The sequence below is a fragment of the Macrobrachium nipponense genome, chromosome 35 (assembly GCF_015104395.2).
Source record: "Macrobrachium nipponense isolate FS-2020 chromosome 35, ASM1510439v2, whole genome shotgun sequence".
Lineage (NCBI taxonomy): Eukaryota > Metazoa > Arthropoda > Malacostraca > Decapoda > Palaemonidae > Macrobrachium > Macrobrachium nipponense.
Genome location: NC_061096.1, coordinates 62,692,011 through 62,716,787, shown reverse-complemented (window position 1 = coordinate 62,716,787; position 24,777 = coordinate 62,692,011). Strand labels below are relative to the sequence as shown.

The 24,777-nt window shown below is 36.8% G+C and overlaps 1 protein-coding gene across 1 annotated transcript in view; it reads right to left on the bottom strand.

Moving 5' to 3' along the window:
* Positions 1–24,777, bottom strand: part of LOC135208266 (LIM/homeobox protein Awh-like) — a 122,050-nt gene that overhangs the window by 2,590 nt on the left and 94,683 nt on the right. Inside the window, exons 4-6 of the mRNA XM_064240376.1 lie at positions 12,932–13,149; positions 5,676–5,909; positions 81–170 (exon numbers count right to left, since the gene is read on the bottom strand). Coding sequence (XP_064096446.1) covers positions 13,068–13,149 — 82 coding nt within the window. The 3' untranslated portion in view covers positions 81–170; positions 5,676–5,909; positions 12,932–13,067. The remainder of the gene's footprint in view (positions 1–80; positions 171–5,675; positions 5,910–12,931; positions 13,150–24,777) is intronic.

Genomic DNA, 24,777 nt, shown 5'->3' with positions numbered 1-24,777 from the left:
AAGACCATACCGGCCACGCCACTGAGGCGCTTAACAATTCATTCTGGAACAGCAAAGGATTTGAAAGAAAAGAATCTCACCGACGCTCTGTGGTCTGAAGGAATACATGAAGTGGAGGTCAATAGTTCTGGCCAGGGACCCATTCATATCCTGCAGTGCACGATCCAGACCTGAAATGAAACGATACAAATTTGAATTACAATTTCTATGGTTTACCATCACGAATAAATGAACCCTATTGTTATGCTGTTTACCAGGAACTGACATTGATATTATCATTATCCATTTTTATTGTCACTTTCTATGTTATTATTTCACTATGATTAACAGCAGAAGAGTTATCATCGTTATTAACATCATAACAGTAAAGTTAATATTCATATCAGTTAGATTTTTATTAGCGCTATTAATTTATAACCGGAAATGTTTTATCTATCGTTTCAGTGACGTCTTATTGGAAAAATGATTACCGCCATTAAGGTTACTAGTATTACAGGCTTATTCTGTTGCAGTATTTTATCACCACTGTAACCCTTATTTTCAAAATTTTAACGACTTTGAATGAAGATTATCAGAAATGTTTTTATTCGAAGAAAAAATATTATTGGGAAAAAAAATTAAATTTCAGTTGGGGTATTGGTGGGACACTAACAGAAAAGCTATCAGAGATTTTGATTCGTTCCTTCAAAAGACGATAGTAATGGGTATAGTGACCATGAAAAACTAGAATAACTCAAAATACCAGCTAAAATAATTAACTCAAGATACCCACTAAAGATATTCAGCCTCGTCTTTGAATAAATAAACTAAAACTTTCCAATAAATCTACTCTAATCGATGGGAATTATCCTTCTGTGTCATTCCTCATCAAACTTGCTTTTCGTTCAGGGATTAATATTTTCGAGAAAGCAAATTAGCCAAAATACTTGGTGTGACCAAAATCTGGATGGGAGTGTCCCGTTACATAAAAAAAAAATGATTTGCGTTAAATTATCCAAAACAAAAAAAAATTCTTACAACGAAAGATATTTTTCACGATAACAGAAACTGAAGAACGCAATGTTAAAGTTCTCAGGTAAACTTTCATCCTTCAAGTGGTTGTAAGTCACTTATGTGCAATAAACAGATAACTTGAATGCGGACTTCTTTTGCTTTCTACTGACCTTACGCGTGTAGGAAATGCCTAGCTAACAGCGGGGTCCTTTTGCCTCTTACTAACTCAGTTGAAGCAATATTCATATATATAGAATACAAACTAGCCAAAGCAATGTTGGATGCAGGCCCATCTTTAACTCTGTTAAACTTAAGGCATTTCCTACCTTTCAACTTTGAGCTTTGGAAGATATGTACGTTTTCTATGTTGAAGAACAAAGACTTCTTAACAAAAGCTTCATCGTTTACCAATATTTAAAAGTACCCACACATGATTAAAAGACGAGAAACAAAAGACTTATAGAAAGCCACATTTCTCGAAGATCATATCTATAAAATGAAAAGAATCCGAGGCACAGAATAAAAACCCTATCAAGTTTGACCCTTCAAAACAATTTCGGGAGTATACAACACCAGGCACCTTGAGGCAAAGAGAACAATGCGAAGGCTGCCGTCGATTTTTCCATTCTTCAAAGACCTCGAGGGAGGGGGAGGGGGAAGGATGATAGGAGAATGGGTTAGTCTATCCCAAAAGACAAAAATAGAAAGAGGCAGATACATAAATGAAAGAGGTGCGAGGTAGCGATGGGGGTTAGCGATAACCCTTGGCGTTTTTTTTTTTTTTTCCTTGGACCGTCCATTGAGCAGTCGTCTAGAGATAACAGTACGGCGGGTCAGCTGTCAAGACGCGATAAGGATCGCTTGCCCTTAATTGCGGATGATTAGCTCACGGGCTGACAGGGAGCAAACACCGCTAACGACCCCGTTGCCTGCTACACCAACGAACGGCTCCCTGACACACCCAACCTCTCTCTCTCTCTCTCTCTCTCTCTCTCTCTCTCTCTTTACCATGTCTATTGGTCTTACTTGTAAATGCTCTCTCTCTCTCTCTCTCTCTCTCTCTCTTACCATGTCTATTTGGTCTTACTTTAAATGTCTTCTTCTCTCTCTCTCTCTCTCTCTCTCTCTTTAACCGTTTCCTACTCTTCTTACTTCTAAAGATTCTCTCTCTCTCGTATCTGTAACTACAAGCTTACACTTCTTCTTAAACTGTCACACTATTTAGCGTCATTTTTTTAGACATTCTATTATAATTAATGCAATATCACACGTAAGTCCATTCTCTCTCTTTCTCTCTCTCTCTTCTCTCCTCTCTTTACCATGCCTATTGTTCTTACTTGTAAATGCTCTCTCTCTCTCTCTCTCATCTCTCCGCTCTTCCTTTCTCAATCTTTTCAAACCTCTTCAAACTCATCTTACTTCTAAAGACTCTCTCTCTCTCTCTCTCTCTCTCTCTCTCTCTCTCTCTCTCTCTCTCTCTCTCGTTATCTGTACCTACAAGTTTAGCTTCTTCTAAGCTGTCACACTTTTTAGCGTTATTTTTTGAGATATTCTATAATATCTACTGCAAATTCACAGATAAGCCCATTCTCTCTCTCTCTCTCTCTCTCTCTCTCTCTCTCTCTCTCTCTCTCTCATCTACTTAAACGCTTTTATCTCTTTTTCAGCAGCCATACTTTCATTTAAATAACGTAATTCCCTTAAATACTATACTATAATTCCGCAGTTAAGTCCCTAACCTCCAACGCCCCCCCCCCCCCCCCTCTCGTCTCTCTCTCTATCTCTCTCTCTCTCTCTCTCTCTCTCTCTCTTACTGCACTTCTTTTTTCTCTACTCCACAGGTTACGAATGCAACTCTATACATATTCCGCGATCTCGATCTCCATCCCTCCCCCGCCCCCCCCCCCCCCCCCCCCTCCCCCCCCCACCCCCCCCCCCCCCCCCCCCCCCCCCCCCCCCCCCCCCCTCTCTCTCTCTCTCTCTCTCTCCTCTCTCTCTCTCGGCTCTCTTACTGCATTCTGTTTCTACTCCACAGGTTCACGAATGCACTTCTATACAATCGCGGATCTCATCCACTCTCTCTCTCTCTCTCTCTCTCTCTCTCTCTCTCTCTCTCTCTTCTTGTCTCTTTGTCGCTGTAGTTAAGCCCGGCCTTCCTTTGAGTTATCAAGTTTTAATTTTTGTTTACCGAATATCTTTAAAGGCGTAAGTAAAAGTAAAAACTAAACAAAAATAGAAAAAAAACGCTAATAATAACTTTTGTCAGTCACTTCTGTAGCTCCATATTGAACGCATTTACAAACTCGATAGTAAATACTGTTGTTGCTCCTCTATGATAATCTCAATGACAAAAATAGTATTTATTATTATTTTTCTGTACCATGACTTACAAATTAAAGTGTACTGAACCAATAATAATGTGATAGATCCTATCCAAGTGTGGAAATGAAAAGAAAAATATCTAAAATATTTCACAAAGTTAATCTGGTCAGACTGGGTGTGAACAGCCCGTAGATTTACTCGCATCCAGCACATCTCTGCCAGATGCGTTTTTGTTCACTACTGGAGGTGGTTAAATTAGGATTCCAATCATACCTGATAAGACTATACACATGTATACATATATATGTGTATATATGTGTGTGTGTGAAGATAAAAGGCCCATAAAACACTATTGAAACGATGCAACCATATATTTCGAGCACTTCCCTCTGTGCCTCCGTTCACCGGTACAATACTACACCAGTGAACAGTAACCTTTTATTTCCATAATATATATATATATATATATATATATATATATATATATATATAGATATATATAATATTTAATTATATATAATATTTATATTTATTTATATGTGGGTGCGTAAACAAAGAAAACATGGTTCAGGAACGTCTGTGAATGAGATAGGGTGATATTACCGATAAGCAATATTATTATTGTTATTATTCATTATTATTATTATTATTATTATTATTATTATTTATTAATTATTATTATTATTATTATTATTATTAATTATTATTATTATTATTGAGTAGTCTAAGTATCATGAGACTAGCCAAAATTAATTTTTTGAAGTAAGTCTAACTTCAAGAAAATGCAAGCAGACGTTAAATGAAACCAAAGCGAACAAATGAAATCTATATTTGTAGAAATCAGATTGATGAAAATGTAGTTTCATCTTCGCTCAATAAAACCAGCGTTGCAAATCGACACGACATAAACGGTTGTCAATTAAAACTTAAAATTCAATAATCTCCATTTTTGGTGGAATCTTTTTAATCCGCGTTGAAAATCCGGCTCGAAATTTGTAATCATCCGAAATGTATGATTTTTCATAAAATGGTTATTGATTAACAATTTGAATTAATAATCCACATTTTTTAGTGATTTTTTTTTAAAAAGTACACGTTAAAAATCCGATAAGAAATTTGCATTCATCCGAAATGTAGGATTTTTCATAAAACGGTTATTGATTAACAGTTTGAATAAAAAAATAAACATTTTTTGGTGATTTTTTTTAAGTCCACTCTAAAAATCCACATTTTTGGTGAATTTTTTAAAAAGTCCTCGTTAAAAAACCCAACTCGAAGTTTGCATTCATCCGAAATCTATGATCTCTGGCCTACGGAAGAGGCATCAGGTGACATTCGACAAGCGATGCTTTCCTCCGGAACGTCTTTCCGACGTTGAATCACAGAGAGTCTTAGGAGAACTTGTCATTAAAGGCCAAAATCTCAATCAGAATTCATGATACTCGCGGCCTTATCGCACGCATACGCGTGACATTTCCCTCTCTCCCTTTTCCTTTATTCATTATCTCGGATAAATTGATTCAACAGACACGTGACTCTCAATGGCGGGAAAATTGCGTCACGTGACGGTGTTGGGCCAATCGCGCGTCATTCATCCGTAATTACGTCACCGGGACACGTGACGCGTCGGAAAATGAAAAGTAACTTTTTATACTTTTTTTTATTTCTTGCAGAGAAGTAAAAAGCGCTTGTTTTTACAAGTGCACAAGCAATTACTCTGCAGAAATTCGGTCGTGTGATATCTGGCGGTCCGTGGGAGAAATCAAGGAACATTAATTGCAGTGTAATATTCCTATAAAAAAAAAAAAAAGTTTAAATAAATATATATATATATATATATATATATATATATATATATATATTATATATATATATATATATATATATATATATATATATATGTGTGTGTGTGTGTGTGTGGTGTGTGTGTGTGTGTGTATGTATATGTACGTATTACACGCCAACTACCTAAACCTTAATATTGTTACACATTGTGAGACAAGCCTGAAAAGTTTGTAACCAACTACTCAAGCAATTAAAATAAAAAGAAAATATAATATAATAATGGAATTTTCTTTAAAAGCCTGGACGAATTCCAGATCATAAAACAGGAGGTAAATAATTTCGCGTGCAATAATTTCCTGAATATAGAACGAATGAAAAATATTAAAATAGAAAAAATATAATTAAAAAACAAAAAAAACAATTTAGATTACAATATTTTACTTCCCAAAGCTTTAGTTCCTGAAGACTGAATAACTGAAAACGATGAAATAGAAAAAAATATAATCCCAAAAAATTTTCAATTGCAAATCAATTTTATTTCGAATATTTTACTTCCAACAGCTTTCGCTCCTAACCTTGCTGATGCTTCTTGGAGGACATGTGTTTCTTCTGCCTCGCCCTGGAATTCTGGAACCAGACCTGCGTCACTCTCTTGCTGAGGCCCGTCAACTGCGCTATGCGTTCCAGGTCTTGGCTGTCCGGGTTCGAATCTATCTGGAAATTGGCCTGAAGCACCTGCAGCTGCTCGTCTGTGAAGGTCGTCCGGACTCGCTTGCTCTTCCGCTGGCTGCCCTCGCCGTCTGTGTTCTCTGGAAGGAAAGGTTCCAGGTAAACAGGAGCCAGGTTTATGGAAGGAGATGCAGAATGTTCCAGGAGTCAGGAGGAGTCTATGTTGTCTGGAAGGCAAGGTTCCAGGTAAACAGGAGCCAGATTTATGGAAAGAGATGAAGAATGTTCCAGGTGTCAGGAGGAGTCTGTGTTCTCTGAAAGGAAAGGTTCAAGGTAAACAGGAGCCAGATTTATGGAAGGAGATGCAGAATGTTCCAGGTGTCAGGAGGAGTCTGTGTTCTCTGGAAGGAAAGGTTCCAGGTAAACAGGAGCCAGGTTTATGGAAGGAGATGCAGAATGTTCCAGGTGTCAGGAGGAGTCTGTGTTCTCTGGAGGGAAAGGTTACAGGTAAAGAGGAGCCAGATTATGGAAGGAGATGAAGAATGTTCCATGTGTCAGGAGGAGTCTGTGTTCTCTGGAAGGAAAGGTTCCAGGTAAACAGGAGCCAAGTTTATGGAAAGAGATGAAGAATGTTCCAGGTGTCAGGAGGAGTCTGTGTGCTCTGGAAGGAAAGGTTCCAGGTAAACAGGAGCCAGGTTTATGGAAAGAGATGAAGAATGTTCCAGGTGTCAGGAGGAGTCTGTGTTCTCTGGAAGGAAAGGTTCCAGGTAAACAGGAGCCAGATTTATGGAAGGAGATGCAGAATGTTCCAGGTGTCAGGAGGAGTCTGTGTTCTTTGGAGGGAAAGGTTCCAGGTAAACAGGAGCCAGATTTATGGAAGGAGATGCAGAATGTTCCAGGTGTCAGGAGGAGTCTGTGTTGTCTGGAAGGAAAGGTTCCAGGTAAACAGGAGCCAGGTTTATGGAAAGAGATGAAGAATGTTCCAGGTGTCAGGAGGCGTCTGTGTTCTCTGGAAGGAAAGGTTCCAGGTAAACAGGAGCCAGATTTATGGAAGGAGATGCAGAATGTTCCAGGAGTCAGGAGGAGTCTATGTTCTCTGGAAGGCAAGGTTCCAGGTAAACAGGAGCCAGGTTTATGGAAAGAGATGAAGAATGTTCCAGGTGTCAGGAGGAGTCTATGTTGTCTGGAAGGCAAGGTTCCAGGTAAACAGGAGCCAGATTATGGAAGATGCAGAATGTTCCAGGTGTCAGGAGGAGTCTGTGTTCTCTGGAAGGAAAGGTTCCAGGTAAACAGGAGCCAGATTTATGGAAAGAGATGAAGAATTTTCCAGATGTCAGGAGGAACGGATTTAACGAAATGGTTGATGTGGGTGACAACGTATCATAACAAAAATAGCCATCATATTAATAACAGTTTATTATAATAATTTCAAAAAACATAAAAATAATAATTAGTTATGCTGTTAAAATCGTTATAGGAGAATAAATTCACGAACAAGCAGAAATAGCACACGGAAAGCATAGCTACCAACTTCAACTCTGTGAGCACATATTTGTATCCAGTAGAAATAGCAGCTTACCGAATCAAACGAAACCTGACAGATCAGGAGAAAACATAACCTCCATTCAAACTGACTTCGCAAAAGTAAGCATTAAATTCTCTTATCAAAACCTGAACCTAATATATAAATAATATTATATTGTCGATACGAAAAACTTATATCTAAATAAAAAAAATAAATATTTAAATAGCATAAAAAACTTGAGTGATTCAGAGTGTACCATCAAACCGGCCAAGCTTTCAAACAAGCGAAATCAAATGCAATCAAGGCTCTGAGGACGTTGGTCAAATGGTCCCCAACTGGCGTAAACCAAATACAAATGCACCACCTAAATAGCAGCTCAGTTTAGCAGCTCAATTTAGCAGCTCTTAAATGAAGCGGACGGACTTTACCTCGGGACTATAGCTCCACAGGAGAGGAAAAAGTTGAGAGCAGGTACGTGACAGAAAACGGTAGAATGCAGATGGGAATAATTGAGATAATTGAATAAAATGAAAAAAAAAGAGCTGATGAAGGAATTTCATTAAAAAAAAGAAAAATAGAAGGAAATGGTATTACAGTTTGGCAACTAGTATAAATTCCTTGCTTTCATGAACAGTTTTTTCTACATATGAATAAGACGTAAGATAAAGAAGGCAGTGCGAATGACAGTTTCTACAATAATTACAAATAAATAGATGTACGTTTGTATAAGTAATGCTAAATGGCAGCAAATCGAACACAATATAAGAATACCAAATACGAATAAGAATAACAGAATAAACGTAATCAATAACCAACATTTCAATATAATATGATTGGAAGACTAACAAAAGTTACAAAACATTGCAATACAGATATGAATACATATAAGAAAATTGTAAGCTGGTTCGGAATATTATCAGTAACGTTCCAAGCAAATAGTGAAAATGTGAATAGGAGATATTAGACCGTATGAAGTGAGGTAAATGATTTTGCTAATTTATGGACACGCCTAAAAGAAACAACAATTAATTTTATGAAACGGTGACGAAGCACAGCGGAATAAAAGGGAAGAATGATTAAAACTTAAGATTACATTTCATAAAAAAACAGGAAAAATGAGTCTAATTTAAAGTATTAAAAACAAATTACGTCGTGTATTTGTTCCGTATACAAAATGTAAAGTAGGAAATTCATACGGATAATACTTTGGTAAGCGTATAGGCGATCAAACTTGCACATGCAACGGAAAATGTAGCAATTACGCAAAAAATGAGGAACATGGAGGTAGATTGTCAGTATTATTTGGAAAAGATTGCCAGAGCTTATTTAGTCATCGTCAATTACTCTCCGATCGTTCGTCGGTGGGTTTTATGTTCGAAATATTTTGAAAGCGACATTGGATTTCTCTTGAAACGTCCCGGTCCCTATGAATAAATCCAGTAAGGGGGTAGTGCAGTCAGTGCACCTCATTCGGTGCAATGTAGGCATTACTTAATTAAAGTTTTTTGCAGCGTCCCTTAGGGTCCTAGCTGCAACTATACTTTCATTCCTTTTACTGTACCTCCCTTCACATTCTCTTTCCTCTACCTTACTGTCCACCCTAACAATTGTTTCATAGTGCAACTGCTTTGAGGTTTTCCTCCTGTTACACCTTTCAAAATCTCTTACTGTCAATTTCCGTTTCAGCGCTGAATGGCCTTGGTTACCCCAGTGCTTGGCATAATGCTAAAAATCTCTATATATCAAACTTAGGAATTAATGATATGACAACAGGTCGATTTATTTATTTATTTATTTATTTTTGCTTCACTGTTTTTCTGACTATACCAATCTACTTCATTCTAGGTATCAGTGACCTTACATGACCTGTCCTAGGGAGCAGTGGCCCACGGAGTTATAAATACCTATCAAAATGAGTCACTTAATAAACTACCATGATATTCTAGAAATGGGCTTAGCTCGTGTTGTCTCTTGTTATCTAGGAATTATAACTTATATAATAGTATGTTTTCATTCATGATAGACTCAAGTCATAGCCTCATTTTACTTATCTGATCGAAGATTTGACAGTTAAATCTTGAAGGAGGTTAGTTTATTCGTCGTAAATGACTGACAAGCTACGACCACTTTTTCCTCGGTAGACCCCAAAGTTGTCAGTATAACCCAGCAAATACTCCTATTGACGCTTTAATGAATTGGGTCTAATGAGAATCTTTGGGCATAACGTAAATCGAAAAACCTTTACAATTAAGAAACCCGAGTAAATTTTGGGCAGCGCATTCAATCGTCTCCCAGAGAAATTCGTCCCATTTATTGACCTAAGCGCAAAACAAATATTTATTTTCGAGAGAAACAAATTGAAGTAGTTTGATGAAATGCGGTGAAAAAGACGTAAAATTAAAAACATTAGAAAATAGATATGATGCAGAAATTGACAATTTCCCGCGATATACAACTCAAAATTATAACTATCTTAAGGTTAGATTAAATACGGTGAGATGGACATAAAATTAAAAACATTAAAAAATAGAAAAAAAGTAAAACAACCAATTGAACAATAAATCCCAAACCACCCACAATAAAAAGTACAACTTCTGTGCAGTGAAAAAAAAGAAGAAACGAAGAAAAAAAAACTGAATCAAACGAGAGACAAATGTTTGCCCGAAGATGATCAAAGATGGCGGCTCGAGACGAGAGGAAGTGTGAGGAAGTGTCTCAGAGAGAGAGAGAGAGAGAGAGAGAGAGAGAGAGAGAGAGAGGGAAGAATTCGCTCCCCCAACCAAAGATCAATATGAGATGTTGAGGAATGTGTATGTGTGTGTGTGCGTGCGTGAAGGAAAGACGCTGGGGTGTGGGTGGGGGTGGGGGGGGGGGGGGGGGGGGGGGGGGGGGGGGAGCGGGCAGCGTGAAGGATCAGATCAGGGAAATGAGGAAGAAAAGAGAATAAAAAGTGGATGAAGAAACGAGCAAGAAAGGGAGTAGCAATGAAGGAAGAGGGATTTATTTGAACTTCCCGTCTTCTATGGATGGAAAACTCTTCAAAACAAAATGGACAGAATATATCTTAATCCAGCTCCTTATTCTTCGGGTGTTGGGAGACGTTGTGTGAAGCGTTTATTGATTGCGATGCCATTGATGCGCAATTGCTCTAGAGAACAGGTACAGTACAGGGTTAACTTTGAAAAGGGTAGTGAGAGAGAGAGAGAGAGAGAAAGAGAGAGAGTCAATGTTGCAACTGTTGTACAGCGATAACAAAGAATGAATCAGTGAGAGAAGTATGGACGCTTCCATCTTCCTTATGAGAGAGAGAGAGAGAGAGAGAGAGAGACCGAATGTTATAACTGCTATACAGTCCCAGAATGACAAAAGAATGATATAAGAAATATGTCTGCTTTCATGATACTTTATTGAGAGAGAGAGAGAGAGAGAGAGAGAGAGAGAGAGAGAGAGAGAGAGAGAGAAATGTTACGAATATTTTGCATTCCATGGTAAATAAGACTATTAAGAGGATTACGGATAAATATGCATGCTTTCTTGAGAGAGAGAGAGAGAGAGAGAGAGGAGGAGGAGATGAGAGGAGAGGAGAGAGAGAGGAGAGGAGAGAGAGCAGAGAAAGGAAAATAAAAAAAAACTTCACAGCATAATATCCTATAAAAATTCCCCCTTTTTCAAGATTCACAGACAAAAAGGTCAAATAAAAATGCTACGAGAAATAAAATAGCAAAGGGAAGGAAAATAAAGGGGAAAGAAATTCCCGGGAATCTTCCCGAGGAAAAAAGGGAGAAGTTTCGTGGAGGGAAAAATAAAATGGCTGATTCTCGGCCGAGTGGTTTTGTATCTGGCAAAGGAGACGCAAGATGTTTACAGATGCGGGTTAGTGTTCCACACCCAGGTTCTTCCTTTTTTAATTTTTTTACGTTTAATTTTTTATTTTTTTTTCTTACCAATTTTTCCATTTAATTTTTCTTCAAAGACGTGACGATTTTTAAAATCCTGGTAATATCTATTTTTATTTACTAATATCTATTTTAGGTTTCATTTATTCATTTTGTTTATTTTTACGTACTTTGGATTTTTCTTCAAAGACGTGACTACTCTCAAAATCATTTTCTATTATGAATTTTGGGCTTTCATTTTTTTTTTTTTTTATTTATACGTACTTTTGATTTTTTTTCTAAGACGACTACTATAAAAATATATTTTCATTTTCTAATATAAATTTTGTTCTTCATTTTTTTCTTCAAAGACGTGACGATTTCTAAAATCCTGGTAATATCCATTTTTATTTTCTGATATTAATTTTAGGCTTAATTTTTTTCTATTTTTACGAAGAGTAATTTTCTTACATTTAATTTTTCTTCAAAGACGTAACTACTCTCAAAATCTTGGCAATATCTATTTTTATTTTCTAATATCAATTTTAGGTTTCATTTTTCATTTTTTTTTTTTTACGTAATTTTGATTTTTCTTCAAAGACGTGACTACATTAAAAATCCAGGTAATGTCTGTTTTTTTTTATTTTCTCAATATATCAAATTTTGGGCTTCAATTTTTAAATTTCTTTATTTTTCTTATTTTTCCGTACTTCTGATTTTTCTTCAAAGACGTGACTACTTGAAAAACCCTGTTAATATCTAAATTGTTTCATTTTTAAATTTTTTTACGTTGATTATTTTCCGTACTTTTAATTTTTTTCAAGGACATGACTGCTTTAAAATACAATTTTCGTACTTTGTCATTTTTTTTTTCAAAGACAAACACAGCTTTAAAATCCCTGGTAATATCTGTAATATCTCATATTTTTTTCAGATATCCGTCTTCAGTTTCGTTTCATTTTTCATTTTTACGCGGATTATTTGTCGTAATTCTAATTTTTCTTCAAAGACGGCACAACTTAAAAAGTGATATTTTTTTAAATATCCAGTAGACATTTTTTGGATTCAGCTTCAAATCTTGATTCTACTTCATTCATAATAATTCCATATACTTCAGCTTTCATTCAGTATAAGCGATCGTCAGTTTAATTTCTTTTATATAAATTTATTTTCCAATACCTAAAGAATTTTCTCTCTCAGTATTTCACAGCGATAACCTTAAAGTCGTTTTTCCAAAGGTTCGTCTCCTTAGAATGAACAATTTTGTGCCATAGTGGATATAACTACAAAATACAGAAAAATCGCAATTAAGGTTAATATCTGCCCTGTCAGTATAATCAAAAGAACTACAATATGCATTCCACGAAAAAAAATAAATAAAAAAATAAAAACAACAAAAGAAATGATGAGAGTATCAATGAAAACTGAAGATGTGGCCGAAGTTTTATTTTGATTACATATTCTTAAGCGATATATATATAGATATAAATATATAATATATATATATATAGATTATATCGTATGATATATACGTATTATATATATAATATATAATATATATATATATATATTATATATATATATATATATATTATATATATATATATATATATGTATATATATATATCATATAAATATTAATTAATATATAAAATTATATAATATATATATATATATATATATATATAATATAACATAGGATATACAATATATATAATATATATTATATTAAATATATATATATAAACATAAGAAACCTTACCATCATTGCTGGTGGCTCCCCCTTCGATCGACTCGAGGTAATGCTGCTTGCACAGGACCCTGTTATCGTGGAGGGCGAACTCCTCCCCGGTGCTGAGCTGCCTCTTGCAGGCGTCGCAGGCGAAGCAAGCCAGGTGTTACACGCGGTCCCGCGCCCTTCGGACCCAATCAGCGGCGCCGATGCTGCGGCAACACTTGGCGCACCGCGCCCCGAAGTTCCTGAGAAGGCGGGAGACGTTAGTTCTGCTTCAGTAATTAGCGGAATAATAAACGAAGTAGAGAAATTACTTTGCTGAATAAATGACGGAGGAAAAATACTTTGAGGAATAATCAATGAAAAATAAAAAAAAGAAATTTCGTTTCGGAGGAATGTTTCATCAAGCTGGGTTGGATTTGTTATATTTTATTAATTAAATTATTTATTATTTATTATTATTATTATTATTATTATTATTCCTAAGAAAATTCCATTAGATAAATAGCCTAGTTGAAGACTAAGACTTGCAGAAGCTTCATCAGGTACTTGAGTTATTATTATTATCATTATTATTATATTATTATTATTATTATTATCATTATTATTACTATTATCATTTATTATTATCATATCATTATTCCAAGAAAATCATCGATAAATAGGCTAGTTGAAGACTAAGACTTGCAGAAGCTTTATCAGCTGCTTGGGCTATTTATTATTATTATTATTATTATTATTTTTTTTTTTTTTTTTTTTTTTTTTTTTTTTTTTTTTTTTTTTTTTTTTGGGGGTTTTTTTTTTTTTTTTTTTTTTTTTTTTTTTTTTTTTTTTTTTTTTTGCTCTATCACAGTCCTCCAATTCGACTGGGTGGTATTTATAGTGTGGGGTTCCGGGTTTGCATCCTGCCTCCTTAGGAGTCCATCACTTTTCTTACTATGTGTGCCGTTTCTAGGATCACACTCTTCTGCATGAGACCTGGAGCTACTTCAGCCTCTAGTTTTTCTAGATTCCTTTTCAGGGATCTTGGGATCGTGCCTAGTGCTCCTATGATTGATGGGGTACGATTTCCACTGGCATATCCCATATCCTTCTTATTTTCTATTTTTCAGATCTTGATACTTATCCATTTTTTCCCTCTCTTTTCTCTTCAACTCTGGTGTCCCATGGTATTGCGACATCAATGAGTGATACTTTCTTCTTGACTTTGTCAATCAACGTCACGTCTGGTCTATTTGCACGTATCACCCTATCCGTTCTGATACCATATAGTCCCAGAGGATCTTTGCCTGATCGTTTTTCTATCACTCCCTCAGGTTGGTGCTCGTACCACTTATTACTGCAAGGTATGCTGATGTTTCTTGCACAGGCTCCAGTGGAGGGCTTTTGCCACTGAATCATGCCTCTTTTTGTACTGGTTCTGTGCAAGTGCCGGGCATTCACTTGCTATGTGGTTTATGGTTTCAATTTTTCGTATTGCACTTCCTACATATGGGAGAGATGTTATTTTCCGTCTATCGTACTTTGAACATATCTGGTTCTTAGGGCCTGATCTTGTGCCGCTGTTATCATTCCTTCAGTTTCCTTCTTTAGCTCTCCCCTCTGTAGCCATTGCCAATTGTCATCGCTGGCTAGTTCTTTAGTCTGTCTCATGTATTGTCCTGCATTGGTTTGTTTGTGCCAGTCCTCTGTTCTTTCTTCGGCTTTCTCCTGTCTTTGTATATTTCTGGGTCTTCGTCTACTTTTATTAGTCCCTTCTTCCCATGCACTCTTTAGCCACTCGTCTTCACTGGTTTTCAGATATTGCCCCCAGTGCTCTGTTTTCAATGTTGACGCAGTCCTCTATACTTAGTAGTCTCTCCCTCCTTCCTTTCGTGTTATGTACAATCTGTCCGTATTTGCTCTTGGGTGTAGTGCTTTGTGTATTGTCATTTGTTTTCCTGGTTTTCTGATCTATGCTGCGGAGTTCTGCCTTCGTCCATTCCACTATTCCTGCGCTGTATCTGATTACTGGCACTGCCCAAGTGTTTATGGATTTTATCATGTGTTTCCGGCGTTGAGTTTGACTTGAGTATCGCCTTGAGTCTCTGCATATATTCTTTTCCTGATCGTGTCCTTCATCTCTTGGTGTTTTATATCTCCTCCTTCCATTATTCCCAGGTATTTGTATCCTGTCTCATCTTATGTGTTTGATGTTGCTCCCATCTGGTAGCTTTATCCCTTCAGTTCTCGTTACTTTACTTTGCCTTTATGTATGTTGACTAAGGCGCATTTTTCTATTCCAACTCCATTCTGATGTCCCCCAGATACAATCCTTACAGTCTGGATTAGGGTATCTATTTCCTTGATGCTCTTACCATTATTTATTATTATTATTATTATTATTATTATTATTATTATTATTATTAGGAAAAAATCGTCTAAAAATTGTCTAGATGAAGATTTGGACCAGATGGGAATTCAAGACGAAAGGCATTGGAAATGAATTCAGTTCACGAAAAGTTGATGATGGTGCTATACTATATATATATATATGAATATATATATATATATATATATATATATTCTATATATATATATATATATGTGTGTGTGTGTGTGTGTGTGTGTGTGTGTGTGTGTGTGTGTGTGTGTGTATATGGAAATGGTGTGTGTACTATATATAAATATATATAATATATTTTCGTTCTGACCGCAATATTGTAAGTAAAAAATTGTGGATGCTATTTCTCAACTATTTTATTATGCTATAGCTCGTAATCAGTGGATGTGATTTCTAAACTATTATATTATAATTATAGCCTTTTAGTCATCAGTAAAAAGATGAATTTCTCATTAATAATAATTAGAATTATCATCATTATAATCCTGGTAGAGGACGTTACGTCCATACCTCGGATTTTCTTCGGAATTCAAACTTCGGATGGATTTTTTAAGACATTTTGGAGGCCTGAATACAGGACAATATAAATTTCGATATAATAAAAATAACCCGGATATTGTTTGTATGGTGTTTTTACGTTGCATGGAACCAGTGGTTTATTCAGCAACGGGACCAACGGCTTTACGTGACTTCCGAACCACGTCAACAGTGAACTTCTATCACCAAGAAATACACATTTCTCACACCTCGATGACAACCGGGATAGGTGATCGAGCTGAAGCTGATGTATATACTGCTGTTGAATGTTCTTTGAAATTACTGATGTAGTTTTTAACAAATGAAAATATTGTATTAAGTACACACACACATGCAATATATATATATATATATATATATATATAGAATATATATATTATATATATTATATATATGTATATATAAATATATATATATATATTATATATACATATTATATATATATATATATATATATATTAAAACTGCTACCTTTCAGTTAGTTTACAAATCGTCATACGATCGAATATCGCAGAATCAATAACAGCGGTTGTGATCATGTAAATTCATGTCATATCAGTCAATCAATATTCCTTGGTTCTCCTCTATCCTAAAGTGATAAATATTCATCTCTGCCTTCTTCCAAATACATCCACATACACACGCGCGCGCGCGCACATTATTAACGTCGTTTACTAGAAACATCAAAATAAACGGCGCCTATGATGGATGGAGTTTGTCACAGAGCACAAGGAGACCCTTCCGACCATCGATCTCATTAACAGAACAGGTGACATTTGTAACCTGTACAGGTATGCCGGGCCCCTGAATGTTTCCAGTACATAACATGTCGATGCCGACAATACACAAACGACCCAGTGCGTATACCCTTATCGAGAGAGATTCCGGGCCGTAGGGTTAAGTATACCAGACGTGATCGATACGCGTATTGAATGGGAATGAGGTGTAATGTTTCTCCATTAAAGGCTTTTGACGCAAGGGCGCTTTCGGGGCGGTTCCTGAAAGAATGTGAAATAATATTAGTTTTTTGCTTTTTCTGGCAACACTTTTAATATACCTTTCACGAATCTTGGAGTATTCAGTGCAAATGAGATGAGAGTTAACACCTCAAAAGCAATGAAGCCTCTTTGCGCTAATGGGAGAGATGGGAGGATTCAATAAATGCCCATACCCCAAACTGCTGGCATTACGTAATTGTACTAACTCCGAAGTACGCTATCGGAAAACGGGCAATTACTTATAAAAAAAAAGAAATTATATATATATATATATATATATATATATATATATATATGATATATATATATATATATATATATATATATATATATATATATATATATATACACACATAATATGAGCTTTTTTTACTAATAACGTATATGACGATATGGACCAAAAAAACACTTATTTGCGTTGCAACGACCTATTTTACCGTGATCAGGAGCACAGAAGGAAGTGGTCGAAAATATATGGTTGCAACGTTCAAATAGTACTTTATGGATATTTCATCTTTATGTATATATATATATATATATATATATATATATATATATATATATATATATGATTTTTATATATATATATATATATATATATATATATATATATATGTATGTATGTATGTATGTATGTATGTATATCTGTTTCCTTTTTTATATAAGAATCATTTCGACAAACTAATAGTGTCCTCATTACAAAGCGTATCACTCCATCTGATTTTACATGCTAGAGTGAATACTGAATAGCATTCTTTGATCTTTGACCCATAAGCATTCGTCCCAAATACCATTCATTACAAGAAAGTCCACACAACCATGCACCAGGGGGTAAGGCGACTTACCTATATATGAAAAAATTCAGGATTGTAAAATTCAGGTTAGAAATCAGATATAAACTTACGTAACTCAGCGCGATAGGTCGTGGAATAAACTTGCAATTAATATCTCGCGGCAATGAAATAGTTACAAATGTTAAACTAAAGAAAGTAAAGACAAATGAAAATAAACGCTTTGATGTGGTACTATTTGAAGGCGTAGAAAATTTAGCATAAAATAAAATCTGTAAACTTAGAATTTTTATAAATGACCTAAGGAAGTCCATGTATATATACTCGTGTATATATATTATATATATTATATATTATTATTATATAATATATATATATATAGGTATATATATTATATATAAATATATATACATATATCTATAGATTATATTATATGCATGTCTTTATTTATAAAGACTTGAAGCCCGAGATCAACTAGCACTTGTAAAAGTAGTAATTATAGAAGACAAAACTAAAAAAAATATATGGTGATCAAAATAATCGATAGGCATAACCATATTGAACACTGCAGGTGATATATATATATATATATATATATATATATATATAATATTATATGAATAATATATAATATATATTATATATAATATATATATATATATACAAAAATCATCATCATCATCTCCACCCACACCGCAGGATGCAATGGACCTTTGTGAAATTATTCCGCCAACGTCTTTCTTGTGCTTTGTCTTCCACAAATCTCCACTCATCTCTAGCCTCCCTTCTCGACCAAGGAGGTCTGGTCATCCAACTCCTCGCGTGCCCATAAGAGCCCAGCTGACACTATCACGTGCCCATCTCCAGGCAATGTGAAGGACATAGCCAAGGCATTTCCTTATCTCTTCCTTCATTATGTCGATTTATCTATCTGCTTATCTATCTCTATATCGAGTTTATATTTAATTATATAATATATATATACTAGTATATACTATATTATTATTATATTAATTATATAATCATAAACTACATAAAATAGATAAAAGGTCATAAATTGCTACTGGTTTCGGCTTTATTTCTGAGCCATTCTTCTCGAACGACTGATACAGAAATATTCCGCCCGACAGGTGTTTGTGAATGCCGGACTTACACTCATTATATATGTGTATAATGGTATACATGTATATATATATATATATATATATATATATATATATATATATATATATATATACATATATCTTGCAAGGTCCGTGGTTCGATTCCGGGCTACCGCTTACCAGTCGACCCGGATGCAAATGGGCGCTAGAGTCAGCTGGGATCAAGGTACTACGTCTTTCTCATGAAGTGAGTCTTTGCCCCTTCTGGAATCGCCCCTTCTGATGGGGAAAGGGAGGCAAATAAAGAACAATATCAATATATATATATAGTCTGCAGATCTTACTTTATGACATCAATATTGTTCTGTGCAGGTACGTGGAGAGAGAGAGAGAGAGAGAGAGAGAGAGAGAGGATTATTATTTTCTCAAGTGGCTCAAAGCCACAAGGCTTTCAGAAAAGCAGATAATATTTCACTTCGTTAGGTTTAGGAAGACACGTCAAGGGGGTGACTAGGATGCGATCGAAAGGTGATTATGGCTTGTCTGATCACCCTTGTCCGGCCTTCGTCTATTCAACCCCCTCCCCCAACCCTCACTTTACCTGCCCATCCCCCCCCCCCCCCCCACCACCTCGACTATCCTAATAAACACAAGTCTTCAACCTCCACCCCCTCCCTCTTCCCCGGCCCCCGGGAAACAAGTCGTCCAGGATACTCCTGCTTCGTCTGCGACTCCTTCCTATTCTTCCTTATTCATGGACATAACCATTTCCTCATCGGGGGGAGGGGGGACCCCCAACCCTCTCAATTAATGCCAAACATTTCCATTTCCTCTTTTTTAAATGTCTGCGATACGTTTTTTACGTAGTTTCCATCTTTGTCATAAGGTTTTTCTACCGAGTTTTACCGATTCTTTTTAATAAAATAAAAATGTTTTGAGTTTTATTCCACTTCAAAGATTAAAAGGTAAAACCGAACTATCATCTTTATTAGATGCTTCTGATATATTCAATCGTAGATCCTTCGTCCCCTACCACAAGAAAAAAGGGAAATACCTACGTCAATCACATCTTCAACTCTGAACCTTCGCGTCTTCGGTGCCAGAGAGAGAGAGAGAGAGAGAGAGAGAGAGAGAGAGAGAGGGTGGGGTGCCGGGGGGTGGGGGGGGGGGGAAAGGGATAAGAATGAGAGGGGAGGGGGGATGGGGGGAGGGTTATAAAGAAAAAAAGTACTGGTAAGCAGACCCGTTGGAAACATGATTCATGGTCCTGCCAACTTACGAGCTTCGATTGTTTGTCTGATTCATCCTCGTCCGGAGGAACCACAAAACCAATATAATCGGTCCTCTTCGATTTCGGGGCCGAGGGACTGACGCCCCTGGAGCCTCCGGCCGTAAGGCCGAAGTTTCGGCGGGCGCGAGACGGCCATTCTCAGCCTCCCGGACCGGCCGCGGCGGTGGTGTCGATGATGCAGCAGGTTTGGCTCTCTCTGTTCTGTCTGGCACCTGTCGGATTAACCATCGCCAACCCAGCTGAGAAATTGTCGCATTTTCTCGACGCGGTTCATATTTCACTGGTATCTCCTGTTTGTGCCTCCTCCTCCTCCTCCTCCTCCTCCTCCTCCCACGTTTGTTTCTGATTATTCATTCTCCATTTTTCTCTCTCTAATTCTGCCTTTTCTCCCATTCTCTTCCTCTCGCTTTCTTCGACTCGGTTTCTTTTTTTTTTCTCTTCGATAATCATAATCAACGTCCTCCCTTCTTTCGTTCTCTGTCTCCTCCTTCTCCTCCTCCTCCTCCCTCGCCTGTTTCTCATCCCTCATTCTCCTTTTTCCTTTTCTCCTATTTTCTCTCCCTCTCGCATCCTTCGACTCTGCTTCCTCCTTACATTAGATTATCCACCTTATCCCTTCTTTGGCTATCAGTTCGTCTCTTATTCGCCATTATTTATTTATTTATCCCTCCGAATTTCGCCTACTTATATGAGGCCAAGCAGATCCAACGCCTTCCTAAATCCCCCCTCCTAATTCGGAAGAGAGAGAGAGAGAGAGAGAGAGAGAGAGAGAGAGAGAGACCATAAATCAATGGCACTGAAGGTATCACTTTATCGACAGCTCCCATCGGCTACGTCTCTAAAGAGGCAGCTTGTATCACATTGAATAGGCAAGTATTTTGAAAGAGAATGCATAACAGAGGCGCAGGATTTAAGATATAGGAGGAAAAGACATACCAGAATAATTTAAGGGGAAAGAAAAAGGATACAGAGAGTCTAATTAAAAAAAAAAAAAGGGTAAATATTTCTTATGACGTAAATAGGCCTTTATTGTACGGGTGATCACAATTCCTTTTTGCCGGGGGAGGCGGGTGGGGTAGTGGGCTGCGGATGGGTATTTGTGGGATGGGGGAATTGGGATGGGTGCCCCTCGGGTTAAGGACGCGAATGACATAACGACGCCCGCCTGTTAAATTGTCGTGTGCCTTTGTCCACGCTCCGGAGGAATGACCACAAAAGTGACGTAATGAACACTCCATGAGAGAGAGAGAGAGAGAGAGAGAGAGAGAGAGAGAGAGAGAGAGAGAGAGAGAGAGAGAGAGAGAGAGAGAGAGAGAGAGAATGATCAAATCATAAGTGAAAAGATTCATGAAGTTGATTAAAAGTGTAAATTGTATTTGACAGGATGTCAGTCAAGCAAAAAACAAAAAAAAGCAAAATATATTGAGCAGTATTTTCCACGACGTCAGTCAAGCAAAAGAAATATTGAGCAGTATTTACCAGGATGTCAGTCTGAGCAGTATTTGCTAGGATGTCAATGGAGCAAAAAAAATAATGAGCAATATTCACTAGGATGGCAGTCAAGCAAAAAAAAAAAATTGTATCTGGTGGTCTAGTTGAAGTAATATAATACAAGAGTGCTTGATTATGCATGCACGTAGCAAACTTTTTTCATTACAAGATATTATCACACCGTAATTAGTCACAATAGACAAACCATAAAACTAAAGAAATACTAAGCGAGGAAAGTGACCCCTTTTTTTTTTATTAAAGTTAAATAAATGTAAAAAAAATTCTAACGTGAGAAGCAGTAAAATCGTATAATGTTTTATGAGACTTCATAAAAGAGCTGAAGTGCTCAGATGCATTTACACCCGACCATGAGAGTTATTGCTTGGTCAATAATTTTCAATGGGTGCTTATAAACTCCATCCATTGACCCACATTCTCAGCCATGCATAAATATTGATGTGATATTCATACAAGATGTGTCTGCTCTGTTTTATTCAACCCTTTCTAGTTGTGACTCATTAAATCTCACATCAAACCGTCAAGGTCTCTCGTTAGTAACGATTATTATCCTTTTTATTTTTCAGTAAGAGAATATTCTACATTTTAGTTGCTTTCACTTATCCGTTAAATTCTTACTCCAGTGAGGTCTCTAACTGTTAAAAAATAATTCATTGAAAGATTTATGCATCATAAAACATAATGTATAATCTCATATTTTTGTGTATGTAATAGTGAGAGACTACACTTTGCTTTCTAAGAAAAGTCATGAACAAATGAGCATTAATATTCTCGGGGCAGGCGAAAACCTCCTCGCAAACCAGTTTTCTGTACAGCGTACTGAAGCTGGAGGGCTGCAATTTAGTAAGCTCGATGACTGGAGGGTGGATGATCTACGTAGCAATTTGCAGCCCTCTAGCGTCGGTAGTTTTTAAGATCTGAGGGCGGAGAGAAAAATTGACATAAAACTAATAAAAAAAGGACGCATGAGAGTCAGATATCCCCTTAAAGAATATGCGCAAAAGTAAATACACGCTGAATGACAACGCAGTTCAAACACGCTCTGACCGCATCATCCCATGCGCACTAACCTCAGAGCTCAGGTGCAATCAGCAACGGGTCGTAAATGAGGCTGGAAAGTCAAACAAAGCAAGCTAGCAAGCAAATAAGCATGGATTTCCCTTCCTGCGTTTTATGTGACGGGTTCGAGCGCGGGTAATGTCGTCATAATTGCTACCGATGAATAGGTCGGAGCCGAAGGAAACTGACAGACAGCCATACGGCTGGTGACACGGGTCTGTGTGGAAAAATTGAATAAAGAGTTAATATTGAATACGTGTGTTATCTTTCGCATGCAGTGAGCATAATTAATAAATAAATAACTTAATCGATATATATGTGTGTGTGTGTTTGTATGTATGTACGTATGTATATATGTATTTATGCCTGCACGCTATATTATACACACATACACATGCGTGTGTGGTTATGCAAAAAAAAAAATATGGGAAAAGCTGCACCTATCATTCAAAACTCTTTAATGTGATACATCCCAACACCTTTGAGAGAGAGAGAGAGAGAGAGAGAGAGAGAGAGAGAGAGAGAGAGAATATTCTCTCCGTCAACCTTATATCGCTTATATCTCTTATTCACATTTTTTGTTCTTGTAAGTTTTTATTGTGTTTGTTTTCGGTAGCACAGAGATGCGAGGTGGAGGAGGAGGAGGAGGAGGAAGAGGAGGAGGAGGAGGAGGAGGAGGAGAGTACGACGCCCCTGCCTCTATGCAAATGAACATCTGAACAAATACCAAATAAATATGTTTATCGTTGCGACGTTCTCCGGTGGAGGAGCGAATATTATTAACATACATAATCCCGAGATAATTATAGATGGTGTAAGAGGTATCATAAAGTGTTCTAATAATATCTTGGGTTTTTTTTTTCAACCTTAAAATTCTACAAGTAATCCTAATACCACTGTTTTTGCTGCTTCTTTTACTACTGTACTAAAAATGATATTAATAAAATGGTGAAAACTTTTTCTTCTAGAAGTATATTTGTGATCTGATATATTTATATATATATATATATATATATATATATATATATATATATATATATATATTATATATATATATATCTACAGTACTGAAAATTATTTCAATAAATTGGAGAATACCTTTTCATCTGAAAGTATATTTGCGACCTGATATATATATAATATATATATATATATATTATATAATATAGTATATATAAATATATATTGATATTATATATATATATATAATATATATATATATATATAAATATATGCAGCATTGTACACTTTTTCCTTGGTAGGGTAACTGCAGAAATGTGTGTCTATACGTGTGAACGAATGCACGCGGTGGCGGCGTGTGTGAGTGCATATACGAGCGACTGCATTTTGGCATGCATATGTGGAACTCTGCATGCGAATGCATGTGTGTGCATGAAGGGCGTAGACCTGTTTGTACTACCTTCATACACCAGTGGCTGTAGACACGTGCATGAGTTAGTACCGAAGCGTGTATGTGAACGAGTGTAGTATGTGTACACATGTGTCTGTGTGCATGTGTGTGCGCGCGTGCACACGAAGGGCTTCCCCTTGATCGTCTGAGTAGGATGAGGTGTGGGTATGACTTGCATGGTTTTGACTTATTGTTTTCTGACACCTCTGGGACGGCTGGCTGTAAGTCACAGCCCGAAATGGAATGTTTGATAAAAAGATGCGAGAGAGAGAGAGAGAGAGAGAGAGAGAGAGAGAGAGAAGGTTCACGATGGGAACTGATTTCAGGAGGAGGAAGGAGGAGGAGGAGGAGGAGGAGGAGTAGGAGGAGGAGGAGGAGCGGGCGGAGGGCCACCGGCGAACACAGAACCTTGATGATCCAAAAAAAAAAAGGAGGAAAGAAAAGAAAGCCTATGCCACTCGGGGGTCACAAAGACGATAATTCATCACGGCAAAGGAGGAGGAGGAGGAGGAGGAGGAGGAGGAGGAATATCGGGACCTTACGTACGATCGAGACCAACATAAGAGGCTCTTGATTTTCGCGCCCCGACATTTTTTTTTTTTTTTTTTTTTTTTTCGGGCGCCGAAGACTTACTTTGGGACTCTGAATGCAGATACGGATCGGGAGGTGTCAGGAGGAAGGTTTCCGATCGACTTGGGTGATTGAAATCCTCCCCAACCCCATACCCTCAGCCCTGGATCCGGGACCTTCCTTCCCCCCGCCCTCCCACGGCCCGTCCCCTCCGTCACACC